We start from the raw sequence: 15,237 nt of genomic DNA, 5'->3' as shown, positions 1-15,237 counted from the left end.
AGCTGTCTTTTATTAATCAAGACATTAAAGAAATTTCTAAAAATGTAATACAATGCCAGTCTTAATTTTTTGTTTTAAGAAGTTATTTTTCATAAAAAATATTTTATTTGCATGAACATGTAATGGGTTTATTATTTTAAGTGAATTAATAAATTAATATTTAAACCTTTTCTCAGTTGTAATTTTGAATATAGTAAATATCAACAGATATAACCCAGATAAACAAAAGCACTTTGGGTCCTCAATAATTTTTAAGAATGCAAAGAAATCCTGAGTCCAAATGAAACTGCTACCATCTCTCTTCAGTTACTGAAATTAGCCTTATTACAGCTAGAGTAAAGCATCTAAATGCATATCTAATAGGTCAAACTTGTGTTGGAATCCTTTCAACAGCTTGCTGCTCTTCTTTGCATCAAGACTAAACTCCTTTCAATGACCCACAAATCCTGTGTGATCAACTTCCCCCGTCTTTCCTAAATCCATTCTCTTCATTCTCTGATACAATAATCTTTTTTCAGTAGAGTCCTTAAACGCACCAAGCCCCACCTGTCCACAGGACCTTTGCACAGCCTCTTCCTTAGGCCTGAAGTGTTCCCCACTCCTCCCTTTTGCCTAGTTCAGATCTCATTGTTCTGATCTTACCTCAAACATTGATTACCTGATCTTCCTTACCCCCACCTTCAGGTTAGATCAGGTTCATCTTTTATATATTTTTATGGCTCCCTGCATATTTCTCTCATAGAATTTACCAGTTTGGGAGATTATACTTTTGGGATTATGTGATTTAATAGCTCTTTCATTTCACAAAAGAATATACATTTTATAATCATATGTATAAAACTATCAAATAAAAATTTTTCTGTGTGTCATGTGCATTTTCCCAAGATCAGTAGTTCTTTCTCATCAGATCCTCAAAAGTGTCCATGACACCTGTGTAGTGAAAAATTAACCTTGCGGAAAGAGAGTGCTGGCCTTTGCCCTTGGCTACTGGGAGGTGGTATCTAGGGCCCTGGGATTTCTTACCTAACAGGAGTGTCTTTGTTTGCCTGGGGCCTTTGGCCACTGGAGAAAAGTGATTCGTAATGGGGGCTTTCTGCCACACTTTATCAGTTCCAATCCTGAGAGGAAACTGAGACTAAAAGCATTAGCGTGACCTACAGGAGGGGCTAGAAACTGAGGTCAGTATGTGGGCAGTTTTAATGGAGCCTCAATAAAAACTCTGGGCTTGGGTGAGTTTCTGTGGTTGGCTATACCCTATGTATTGTCACATACTGTGGCCTGAAAGCAGTAATACCATCCACAGCCCCATGGGGAGAGGATGACAGGAAGTTCTACATTGGGACCCCTTCAGATTCTAACCTGTGTGTCTCTTCTTTTGGCTAATTTTAATCTGTATCCTCTTCCTGTAATAAACCATAAGTATAATAGCTCTCAGTGAGTTCTTGTGAATTATCAAACCTGAGGATGGCCATAGGGGCTCCTAAACTTACAGCTGGTGTCTGAAGTGAGGGCAGTCTTGCAGGGACTATTCTCTCAGACTCTGCAGTTTGGCTAAACTCACTGCAACCAAAAAAAGGTTGAAAACCAATAGGCTAGACTATAAGTCCCTAGAGTAGAAACTTTATCAATATAATACAGTAAAAAATATAAGATATTTGAAATAAATTGATACTCTCAGGGTATCAATATTCTCTAACAATAACAGCAATAATGCTAATGATGATGAAGATGAAGATGATAAAAACAGCAACCCTTTACTTCATGTCCTTATTATACTCTCCATTTACAGATGAGAAACATGAGGGTTAGAGTAAAATGCCTTGCTCAAGATCACACCACTGATGACAGGCAGTATGTAAGCACTGATGTAACTAATTTTAAAGCCTATGCACTTTGCTATATTGTATCTCATAAGAGAAGCGAAGAAGTTTATTATATTTTGCAAAGGACATCTAGAAATATCCAGCATTATCATCACTAAAATAAAATTGTTAGCACTATTCAGGAATGTGGAATAATACTTAAGTTCCCCTCTTTCAACTAAGACTTAGTCATAAGCATTCTGATGCTTGCTTACAGCTTGTCTTTGAAAGTCTTCTAAATAAAATACAAGTTACATAGATTAAAAACAAATTTTAAAACTAATTTGTTGTATATTACCATCAAATGCTGAACACAAATTCCAAATACCTGAGGTGGATAGGTAACACTGCTGCCAAGAAAATCATCATATATGGTACCCTAATCTGTAAACAACGGGCACAAAGCTCTTTCTTACATTTTCTTTTACAAATTTTCCATCTCTTCCTCTCTAGTTTTCTCTCGCATCCTGGAACTGTCCTTAATGGCCTCTAAGAAAGGCTGAAGGGAACTAGAATCTGTTGGTCCATGCAAGACCAGCTGGATTGCCTCAAGCAGAATACTGTACTGAAAGGTCTTAAAGGCCTTTCCACCTTGAAACTAGACCTGTTCATCAATATGTAAATAAACACTGTTCTTATAACTATATACAGAGGGTGCCAAAAAAATGTATACACATTTTAAGAAAGGAAAAAACTGTATTAAAATTGTAACACTCAATACATACCGATAACAAAAGTCTGCAATTACAAGAGGTGCTCAAAGTGGTTACCATCAGCGTAATTTTAATAGTTTTTTTCCTTTCTTAAAATGTGTATACATTTTTCAGGTACCATCTGTATATATGTATATACATATAAACACATATACCGGAGGTGCCAAAAAATGTATACAAGTGGACACTTTGGTCAACGTTGCTCACGCAGTAGTTTGCCGTAATCAGAAGTGTCTGGATGCTGATCGTAACCACTTTGAGCACCTCTTGTAATTGCAGAAGTCAAACGTGACTTGCATTCATCTTTTGTTATCAGTATATATTGAGTGTTACAATTTTAATAGTTTTTCCTGTCTTAAAATTTGTATTCATTTTTTTGACACCCTCTGCATATACATATATATTTTTAGTAATCATAAGAAAACATAAGAAGGTATTCAGGCAACTAGCTGTAAGTAATTAATTACCTTAATTGTCTTTATGTAGGTCCAGAGCAAACATTATATATTGAATGCTATTTGTTAGATTACTTTAAAATTCACTATCATACTTCTACTAGATATAAAAACCAACAGTCAAGTTGTGCTATGTTAATTTTGGCAAACCAATCATGACAATAAAAATGTCTCAAGAGTGGATCAGTCTGGATCTACATCAAAAATTAATCATTAAAGGAGGACTGAGTGACATGAAATACAGGCAATAATATGAAGGAGAAAAAGTGAACATAAGTAAAGAATGGAAAAGAAGGAGGGACACACTAATGAATTAGACACACACACTGAGGCCCACAAATAACCCACAGAGACAGAGAAAGTACCTGGAAAGCTGTGAGTGCGCCAGTCCCTGGGTTATACAGGCATCGCAGCGAAGGCATGCTGTCCGCCAGGCTGGAGCAGCCCAGCCACAGAGACCTGGGCATAGAGCACTGCAGAGAGAGGACAACTATGAGATGGGACAGTATGAGACAGGATGGTACAGGTTACAGGAATTTTCAAGGCTTAGCTTAATGTAATATTCCAGTTGTAGCTGGCCTTTATGATAGAAACATCTTCAAGAAACATACATACTACTTACTAGTTCTAACCCCAGAGAGACTCAAAAGGGGGCACTAGTGGACACAAAGCAAGGGGAGGGGGGTTACAGACCAAAACCCCCAAATATTTAGTAAAAATTTTTTGTCCCTGTTCTATGTATGAGTCTAAAGGAAAGCCACTTCTTAATTCAATTAATCAATTCCTTTCCTCCATGCACCTCAACTCATCTCCCATAAATTCACCACAGGATGAAATATTGTGCAGACTAAGCAGAAAAAGAAATAGTTCATTTTAGCATTTCAATATTAGGAATGGTAAATTAGAAAACAAAATACCACAGGAAAGCTAATGTTTTTTTACAAGGTGGGGAGAAAGAAAAGAAAAAGTATTCTACCCCTACAGCTCTGACAGCAATAAACTTTGCACATAGTTTGCATATGTTTTATGTATCCTTGTTAGTCTGCTATTCATTAACCAAAATGCGTAGTTACCTTAGCAGCTGCCTCTTCATCTTTCCAGAGGGATTTGGGGGGGGGGGGCCAAGAAACAACCCAAACAGAAGGGAAAACAGCAACAAAGAAGGGGAGATCAAAAAAAAGAGAGAGAAAGAGAAAAAGGAAAAAAGAAACGAATAAGCTGCTGGTATTAAAACCTTCTAAACAAAAAAGCATGTGTGAATGTGAATATATATATATATATATATATATATATATATAGTATTCTGTAGGAGTGTAAAAAGGTAGAAATTATGATTTCTAGAAATACTAATTAAACAATATTAGTGTTATTGTTCCTATAGCTTTCTAAAACACTTTATCTTTTAGAAGAATTTTTATAGTCTTCAAGTTTCTCTAAAAGTATCCCAGGCTGAAGTTTTGTCCATCAACATGGGTGCTATTACAGGTCTAATAATACTTAAGAAAATGAAACACCTGAACACAGCGCACATCAAAACTGGAATACATATCTTAAAATATTGCAGTCAATGCACATAATACTGAATTTTAAATTATAAGTTTGGAAATATTAAATATCACTATGGGGCTTTTTTTTTCTTTTTAAAACACTTTAGTTATAAGAATTAATGTTAGGTATGGAGTGCAGCATAGGGAATAAAGTCAATGGAATTTTAACAGCTTTATACGATGTCAGAGGGGCAAGATTGGGGGAGAGGGGTTATCACTGTGAGGGGTGAAATGTCTAAATAGTACATTGTTCTGTACACCTGAAACTAATAAAAAATTAATACAATAAAAAGAATATTAGGAAACAAAATATGGTATTCATTTTTCACACTATCTATTACTGACATAAGGTTAGTATCCTGCAAAGGATTCCAGAAAATGATCTGGTGTAGACCCCTGCTTTCAGATCATTATTTGCTCATTTTATAGTTAAGGTGATTGATGCCCCGGATAAATTAAGTATTTCTCCATGATCATGAATTTAGAAAAGCAGAGAAGTAGGAACTAGAATCTTGGCCTATTGCTTTTTAGTGTGGAACTCTTTTTCCTGCCTCCATCCATCTCTAGGTCATAAAGTGGAGACAGCAGACTTCAAAAAAGGGTATCTGCTAAAGGCATCACTGGATAACATACTAACCAAAACAGCTAGATCGCTTTGAACTCCTACACAATCTCCTAACCTGGTTCACTGTTTCCAGTGTTTCTTCACCTCAAGCTACAATCCATGTTACAAACAGCAGCTAAATAGAATACTTGTGTTCACTTTAGCATGTCACCATATTCAATAATGCATAAGAGCTCCCTATATCTATTGCATGAAATCCAAGTACTGTATTAATCTGACCTTTCCCCACTGCCTACATTAACTCACCTTCTCTGTCCTTCCAAATAGCCTAGCACTCTAATTAACTACCTTGATATTTTTTTCAAATACCCATTTTACCCACATACCTTTGACTTGTAATTTCCTTCTCCCTTTCACATTGCAAATGTACATCTACCATTTATCTCTGTATCGTCTTAGAACTATTTATACAAATTTCAGTCTCATCCAGTGGTTCTCAGTAGCAGAGATTCTCATATTATGAGAAGGCAGCAGGGAAAAGAGAATAAGGAAGAGCAGGATTAAAAAAAAAGTTTCTTTCCCAGTGAGAACCACTATTCTACTCATATCACTACTCTACACTGGAAGCATCTGGTCTTCACTAAAATAGTTTTTGTAAGTACATGATGTTTAAAATTTCTAAGTCTAATGTTTGAGTCATGTTTTTCAACAAGTATTTATTGAGCATTTTCCCTGTACCAGGAACTGTTCTAGGAACTAGGGATAGAACAATGAACAAGAGACAAAAATCTTTTACATTTTAGTGAGGATCCTCAACCTTAAATTCTTCTATATTAAAAATCCTTAACATAAAAGAAACTTCTTGTTAATGAGTTTATCTCATTGTTAATGAGAGAACCTGTACATTACTAAGCAATTGGTTCCGTGTATTCTGGGTAGAAGAAAGTCTCATTCTGAAGGAAGGACTGAATTTGAGAAAAGTGGGAGAGGAAGAAGTAAGAGAAAACAAAAAGGGAGAATGAAAATACAGCAGAGGAAAAAGGAAATAGTGGAAGAAAATGGAGTAGGCACTGGAAGAAAGTTTGTCATTTCTCCCCTTTCCCTTCTCAAGAGGAAGATGGCTCAAACACTTTTAGCCATACTGAAGCCACCTGAATGATCTCCTTTTTAATTCAAATAGGCATATTTATTTGTATTTGTGAATGTCCCTTGGTAAGTTTTTAAGGCATTCCTCTTTTGAATGTTTGTCTCCTTCATTTTATATTAGATCCCATGTTACTTTTGCAGTATGTACTTGCTTAATTATTATCTGACTTTCCTTACTGTAATTCATTCTAATGCACTTGCTCATTCACTCATTCCTATCTTCCATCAAAGCTCCTAACAACTAATAATTTGAAAAGGCTTACCCCATCCCCTTAAACTAAAATTCCAAAAGAAAATTATAATCAATAATGAGCCACATGCACACAGGAAAGCCACTAGATATACTGGTGTGATTTCTAAAATAGCATTAACTTGCAAACACCACACAGAGGATGCATTTCCGATTATTACAAGACAATTGGTGTGGGTATGAAATCTGCACTTGAATATAGTCAGATCTGCACATTACCATAAGATTTTATATATTATAGCTCAATTTAAAAACCAATTTTCAAATTGGTTTGTATTGTAACAATTAATCTTACCCATACTGGTAAATGCCACTTAAAAACATTGAGGAAATTATATATAATTACAAAATTAATGGGATAGTCTATAACTTCTACCAATTTTCCCTTCTATCTTCACATTTAGAAGCATTTTCTAAATGAAGGGGAAAACCAAAGGAAATTTGGACAGTAAGTAAATGTGGAAAGGAGTGTCATTTTGATTACTAATCTTATGTATTCTATATACTCGGGGCCTTCCTGATGGGTCAGTTTCTGACAAAGATGGAAGACTTTATCTGTCCTTCAACATTTAATAAACAATCCCCTTTACAATACCCAAAAACACACACACAGTTTTCTACTTAAAGTTTGGGCTGCAAAAGTTTGCTTCTCCTTGTAAATCATATTTAAATTCCCAAGGCTTTCTTTCTGTACTTAAAAAAATATTTTTAATTAAAAAAAGCTAAACTGCAATCCATCAACTACAGTCTCACGTTTGAATATTTAACTTCAACTAACCGTTAAAGAACTTGCAAAGTCCTTCAGTGTTTCTCCTATGCAATCTCAAAAGCTACAACAAAGTTTGGATCATACATGTACCTGCAAACCACAGAAATCCAGCCATACATAGCATATACTTGTTTCTTCAGCTCATTTCCCACTTACCATCACCCCAATTAACTCTCCTTTGCAAAATCAAAGAAAGTTGAAGACCATAATAATTTATTACAACTGAAATTTGTTACCCAATTGAATGAGTTTACCAGCTTTTAAAATGCATACACAGCATTTTTTTAAATGATGGAACTTGTATTCTACTACTTGAAAGAATCAGAAAAAGAGATTGAAATGTTCAACAAAAGGCCTCCAGTGCTTCAAGGAGAATATAGTATCTAGTACCCATCAGGTTCAACAGCACAAATTCATTTTCACAGAGAGCTCTAAAAACCATGACTCCACCCCCTATACTTGGCTGCCTGGAGAAAAGTCACAGTTCCTCTTCACTGATGAAGGGCCCTGCAGGCAAAGGGCTGGCCTCAGCATTTACTATATGAAAGCTGAATGACAAAATCTCCTCAACTCAGGTCCCTGTTGGTCAACTTCTTGGAGTAATAGAAGCTATAATAATCAACAATAAAAAGATTGCTGCATTGAGAGTTTATGTATCTATGTATCCCTTAAGCCATGGAATAGAAGAATTCCCTTTTCACTACTATATCAAGTAAAAAATTCAGGCCAAGAAAACTACAGTATTCCATAGGCCGTGTAACACATTCAGACTCTACCTATATGAATTCAGTGATTGCTTACTTTAAAAATGAAACTCACCCCTATCACACAGGATAATCATATCTGCCCACCCTCATTGCACAAGGTTGTGGTAAACTTAAAATAAGAGATCTAAAAACCTCAAGTGCAAAAGAAAAAAACGTAAAGTGACATTACTACCAAGAGCAGGCTTCCATGAATGCCATTTGCATTTCAAAATGTTCTGGGAAGACATTATGATCTGTAGACCATGGAATCAATAAATCTATCCATCAATCAAATATTTATTGTGCATTACCAGAATGGTCACAGGTAGAGTACAAGGAGAGGAGAACCAAAATTGATCAGGCATAAATTGTTTGACAGGTATTGTGCTAGATCCTCTAAATACATTATTTCATTTAATCATTACAACTCTGTCAAAGAACTATTACTATTTTCACTTTAATAGGAGAGGAAACTCAAGTTTAGAAAAGTTAGTGACTAAATGGCGATGGCAAAAATAAGACCCCAATGTGTTCGTCTCCCAAAATGCAGACTCAGTATAAAGATCTGTTCTCAAGTAGTTTACACTTTATTTTAGGGAGATAAATGAACTAACACAAATAGTAACTACAAGGAAAAACACTATAACATGTTAAATTGTATTAGATAATAGCTGCTACATAAGTTTAGTTAAAATTTCTAATTTTTAAAAAATTTCAGACACAGGGCTTAAATTTATTGTGTAGCACATGTTACTGTAAATCAATTGTGTATTTGCCTCCTCTATCAGACTATATTCCTCAGAGATATGAGTCATCTCTTACCTTTTTTTGAAAAAAAATCTCCAGTATCTGGTGATAGTAGATACTCAATAAATGTGTACTTAATGGTAAGAGATCTGTGAAAGCTAATACTGAAAAGAGGAAAGGAAGCCTTTTTTGCTTTTGAAATAGAATACTGATAAAATAACATTGGTTCCTTTCCTGTAACCAATCTTACTAGGCTGGAAGGTCCGTGTGTTAGATGAAGCTTTCACAATTCATTATTTTACCCACCTGTAGAATAATCTAGTAAGGTAAATAAGATCCAGAGTGGTTAAATAAATTACCAAAAGTTCATGGGTACCTAGCAAGCAATAAATATAGGATTCAAAACTAGACAACTACCTAGGATAGTGTCACACAAAAATGGCACTTGAAAGTCAGACATGGAGTCACCTCATTTATTAAGAAACATGGAAGCAAAAGTGGTAAGGGACACTGGGCCGACTACAGAAACTAGAGAACAGGAGTCCCACCCAAGGGGCTGTTGTAATCATCAAAGTAATGGCCATGGCGAAGGCAAACGTACATCAAAAGGCCTGTTAATGACTGACTGTAAGGAAAGAAAGAGGATAAGTCAGAAATAATTCCAAGGTTGAAACTTGGGACGCCTTGAAGAACAGTGGTGACGTTAGCAGACACAGGTAAATTGAAAACTACTGGGGGAGAAGGGGTTAGACAAGCTCAGAAATCATGAATTTGCTGTAATAATAAACCTCTAGTATGCGGGTAAGAATATGGCATAAAAGCTTGGGTATATACCTGTAAGGATTACAAAGATGTGGAAATCACTGACTTCTGTATAAATTGTAATCCACCAGGATAAAGGCATTTGCTGTAAAAATACTAGTGAGGTTTTGGTTTTTAAAAATAAAATTTGATTCCTCTTCCCTCATCTCCTTCCCTACCTGTACAATTCAGTTCAACAGCCTTTGGGTAAAGGCTAAGTAGGCATCAAGGTGAGTGGCAAACGTGGCCACAGTGGCCCAATGCCAGCTTTAGGAGTTTAAGTGGTGTGAGAAAGGTGTCCCTGAGGGGAAGAGGCCTGCCATAGTTTCAGAGCCCAAGCAGAGTAAGGGAAAAACTCTGCATGGGAGGGTGGCCTGGCATGGAATGCTACAGCCCTGGTGGAGTGAGGAAGGCCCCCACATCGGGGACTAGAGTGGCCATGGGCAGAATGATGAGGGAGGGAGTCCATGTCATGGGGCAGAGCAGTGCAGGAGGTCAGAGCAGTGAGGGTTCCCTAAGTGGGCAGAAGACATTCACTGAGTGTGGAATGGAGGGACAGTGGCCCAACACTGAGTTTCAGACCCAGTGGGGCGAGCAGGAGGAAGAGGCGGTGGCCCCGCACTGAGGGTGGAAGGGGCAGCCTAGTGCATATAGATCCCAAAAGGGTGAGGAGGGCATCCATGCAGAGTGAGGCGGGAAATGAAAAGAGCTGTGTCAGCAACAGGAGATGAGTGATATAGGAAGACTGATTAAATAAGGGGGCAGAGATCAAATATTGAGGATAGTAAGAACAAAGTTTATTATATCAAAGAAGACTTAGAAATACAGAAAGAAGACTACTGGAACGAATACTATGCTGCTGAACTAGGACTGAAGGTGTTGTGAACTCAAAGTTGACAGTATACATAGAGACAAATCTCTAGGTAAATGATAGACACACATATACCCAAATACACTTCTATCAATGAGAGGACCCAGTAACAGCAACCTCATAATAGCAATGAGTACATTTCATGATTCTAATATCACTCTTCAGCAAAAGTACCAGAGTTCCTTAGAACAATGGCTGATTCCAGGGCTTAGGCAGGGAAAATTGAAGATGAGCTTAGACTATCTTCTTGAGGTACTCAAAGAATGCTGCAGACATGGCAAGAGGACACATGGGTCAACGTGAAAGGCTCTCACAGGCTAAATTTAGGACAAACTGAACATCAAAATAAAAAAATAAATAATGGATTATAATTGTGGCAGGCAAACTCTAACATGTCCCCTTAGTGATCCCCAGCTCCTGGTATTCATGACCCTTGTGCAATCCCATCTCCTTGAGTGTGGAATACCCTAGTACCTGGCTTCTATGAGATTATGACTTCCATCTTGCTAAGAGACTCTGTTGCCTTGTCTTGCATGCTTTTATGAAGCAAGCAGTCATACGAGAGATGTCCATGTGGCGAGGAAGTAAGGGTAGTCTCCAACCAACAGCCAGCTAGGAATCAAGGCTCTCAGTCCAACAACAGCCCTTGAGGGAAAGGAATTCTGCAAAAAATCACGTAAACTTGGAAGTGGATCTTTACCCAGTCAAACCTTCAAATGAGACCTCAGCCCTAGCCAGCACCTAGATTACAGACAGCCTTGTGAGAGAACTTGAAGCAGACTCAGACTCCTAGCCATGCCCAGACTCCTGACCCAAAGGCACTGAGATAACAAATATGTTTTGTATGTTGTTATAAGCCACTAAATTTGTGGTATTTTGGTATGCAGCAAAAGATAACACACAATAAGCCACTGAATAAAATAGAAAACCATGACTCTATTAGTGATATAAAGAATAAACTGAAAGTTTTTTTCTGAGGAATATGATGCTTAAATAGTCTCAAAATATTTCCCCACATAATACTTATTACAAAGGAGAAAACAGTAACTTTAAAGTGGAAAAACCTGGCTAACATCTTAATCAAGTGATCAACATTAATATCACCAATAATGAAATTAAAATCACATGGTGCCTGACAGAATGCAATACAAAGAACACAGCATCACCTCTGTCATATTCCTGCCAAAGATACATCAGAAAAACCAAAACTGAAAAACCATCTACAAAATCACTGGCCTATAATCCTCAAAAATGTCAATGTCATGAAAGTCAAAGAAAGGCTGAAGAAATGTCCCAGACTGAAGGGGACTAATGAAACATGACAATTAAATGCAACATGTGATTCTGGACTAGGTCCTTTTGCTATAAAAGTCATTTATGGGGATTGCTAGAAAAACTTGAATGGGGTCTATGTATTAGTTGGCGGTCACGTATCAATATTAATTTCCTTATTTTGATGGCTGTTATTGGGTTATGTAGGAGTTTGTGCTTGTTTCTAAGAAATACACATCAAAGAATTCAAGAGTGATGAGACATCATGGAGCAACTTAGTCTCAAATGATTTATGGAAAAACGTTATCTGCATTTTACTTGCAACTTTTTTGTAAGCTTGGGAATGTTTAAAAATAATATGAAAAATTAATTAATGAAAACATATACTGGGATTTTGCTTTCGTTATGATGTGGTAATTGTTATCGGACTAATTTCATGCAGAAAAAGATAACTATAAAAGATGAATAAGGGCCGGCCGAGTGGCTCAGTTGGTTAAGAGCTCGCTCAAGAGCTTGAGCTCTGAGCAACAGCAGTTCGATTCCCGGCCCGAGCTGAGCAGCCGCTGAGCTGCCAAAAGGTGGCAGGATGGCTCAGCTTAAAANAAAAGGGTGATGGCATTAGTGCACTCGTGCTCTGGTAGTGATCAGCTATTTGTAATTAAATGTGGAAGAAAATGTGGGAATTTCAACACCACAGTTTTTAGGTAAACCCCTCAGTTTTATGGATATTTATAGCATGTGTGTAGTCTTGCAGAACTCCATCTTCCTGGACCTCATTTGTAACATAAGCTGCTCTTAAACCACTTTCATACATTGTTACTCACATACTTCTTTTCCACAGTACCTACCAAGCAGCAGATCAATACTCTAATACAGAGCTGCCGATTCCATTACCACAAAAACCTGTGCAAGCAGCCAGATGCTGAACAAAGAGCACGGCTTTCATCAGGTTTATTCCTAACATGTCTCCACTCCACTGCGATGAAATATTTTGCTATGGTGGGCAAGGAGAAGTTGGGAACAAAATAATGGCATTTAAAAGTACACCTAAGAAGGCTTGATTACAGAGAAAGTTTAAATGATACAGCTAAAATAAATTTCTTCACACCTACTGGATGCTTATCATTTATCATCAAATCCATCTGCTCATCTGCAATCATAATGCTGCACTTGATGCTTTCACAAACTGCCATGACATTAGGTGTTTAAGCTGCAGTTCAACACTTAAGACTAAAATGATACAGAAAGAGGTTATGGAAAGAATGACAATAAAGCACTGGGTGAGAAATGGGGGGCAGCAGGGAAGAGAGGAAAAAAGGAAAAACATTCTACTGTTCTTTTAAAGCCATTTTCAGTAACAAAATTTTGTAACTTCAATTTATTTCTAAATTTGCTACCAAAAAAATCTGTATTCACAAGCTTTTCATGTAGTTATTACATTCATCTTTCCTTCATACCATCATTATGATCTGAGGCAATAAAACTGAGTTGAAATATAATTAGAAAGGACAGAGATCTGTCTATATGCAGCGGTACTAGCAACTTGTGGCACCAGAGGGATTTAACTTTTGTCTAAAACCAATTCTCCCTGTCTTTTCTTACACTATTTACTTTCAATGGACTAAAGCTGCAATACATCCTTTCTAGACCAGCTTTAATCATTTTCACAACTATGGTTGCTATGACAACAGGATGCGGTTTATCTGTGTTTTCATTTTCCCCCTTTGAGTTGCCATAACAACACAATCATTCTGCCTTTCTCCAATATGTAACAACTTTACTTTAGGATTGTATTCTTAAGGACACTGGATTTCCCCATGAAGAAAGTAAATAATAGAGTTTATATAAGAATTTATTTAAATAACATGATACCCAATTTTAAAATCTTTTAAGAGAAAAGTTATTTTGATAGGGACTTTCATCACACAAAAACAAACAACACTTTAAAAAAAAAAAAAAAGACCCTGATACCTGCTGAAATCTAGAGACTGTCTACCATTAGTGACTGATTTTTTTACAGATCCCCCCCAAGCAAAAGATACCAATACCATCATGATTATGAGCTGTGGGAAAGTGACCATTAATACCTGTNTAAAAAAAAAAAAAAAAAAAAAAAAAGAGGATAAAACTTGAATAAACGATTCTCCAAAGAAGACACACAAATGAACAACAAGCATGTAAAAAGGGTGCTCAATTTCATTAGTTATTCAGGAAATGAAAATCAAAAGCACAAGGAGGTGCCCTTCACACCCACTAGGAAAGCAATTTAAAAAGAAATACCAGATCCACCAGGTATATCAGGAGAGAAGTATGCCCGGAGAGCCAGACAGACTGAAAGGAGCTTCATCATCCAAGTCCTATCCAGTCTCAAAAGCTTTTGAAGCTACAATTCAAAAGAGCAAATCAAAACAGAAAATAAGTTGTGGTAAGGATGTGGAGAAAATGGAACCCTCATACATTCCTAGTGGAAATATAAAAAGGTTCAGCAATTATAGAAAACAGCTTGGCAGTTCCTCAAAAAGTTAAACATAGAGTTTACCATGTGACCACTTCTAACAACTCCACTCCTGGGTATATTCCCAAAAGAACTGAAAACAGGTACTCAAACAAATATATTTACACACATTCACAGCAGCCTTATTCACAACAACCAAAAGGTAGAAACAGCCTAAATGTTCACCAACAAATGAATAAATAAACAAACTGTGGTATATACATACAATAAAATATTTTTCAGCCATAAAAATTAATGAAGTACTGATACAAGCTACAGCATGGTTGAACCTCAAAAACATACTAAGTGGAAGAAGCTATACACAAAAGGTAACATATTGTATGATTCTATTTATATACAAAATATCTAGAATAGGTGAATGCAGATTGATGATTGCCAGGGCCTGAAAGGAGGGGAGACTGGAGGGAAATTGTTTAAGGAAAAATAAGTTTTATTTGGAGTGACGGAAATATTTTGTAGCTAGATAAGAGTTGGTGATTATACAAAACTGTGAATGTACTAAATGCCACTAAATCATTCACTTTAAAATGGTTAATTTTGTGTTATGTAAATTTCACCTCAATAAATATTTTTAAATGCATACTGTACTCTCTAGAGCAACCACTAAAACAAAAGTACCTAATGAGACATCTAGATCCCAGACTGGCCACTGGCAGTGGCATACACATGGAGCCGATTTCAATAGCACTACAAAAGCTTTAAAAATACAACAGACATTGAAACCACAACCCCACAGCAGGCTATTTGAACTTGTAGGCTGACCTCCACTGGGTTGAGAGGCTGATAAAACAAAAACATCGACATTTTCACTACAATTTAAGCAAAACTCAGTCCTGCAATATTAAAAATGTCCAGGATACAGCCCAAATATTACTTGACATACAAAAAGGGGTGGGGGAGAGGGCAAATCTCAATTCACATCAGCAGATGCCAATACTTAACTAACACAGGTGTTGGAATTACCTTCGGAGACAAAGA

General features: G+C 36.7%; 1 protein-coding gene across 4 annotated transcripts in view; it reads right to left on the bottom strand.

The window, feature by feature from the left end:
• BTRC (beta-transducin repeat containing E3 ubiquitin protein ligase) overlaps positions 1-15,237 on the bottom strand; it is a 173,583-nt gene that overhangs the window by 112,255 nt on the left and 46,091 nt on the right. For 2 of the 4 annotated variants that reach the window (XM_019636437.1, XM_019636438.1), the window contains exon 2: positions 3,396-3,503. The exons of the other annotated variants lie outside the window; for them this stretch is intronic. In XM_019636437.1, the coding sequence (XP_019491982.1) occupies positions 3,396-3,503 (108 nt within the window). The remainder of the gene's footprint in view (positions 1-3,395; positions 3,504-15,237) is intronic. 4 annotated transcript variants of the gene reach the window in all.

Source organism: Hipposideros armiger, unplaced genomic scaffold (assembly GCF_001890085.2).
Source record: "Hipposideros armiger isolate ML-2016 unplaced genomic scaffold, ASM189008v1 scaffold_28, whole genome shotgun sequence".
In the NCBI taxonomy this organism is placed as follows: Eukaryota; Metazoa; Chordata; class Mammalia; order Chiroptera; family Hipposideridae; genus Hipposideros; species Hipposideros armiger.
The sequence above is the reverse complement of the archived record's forward strand: the minus strand, read 5'-3'. Positions and strand labels throughout refer to the sequence as shown.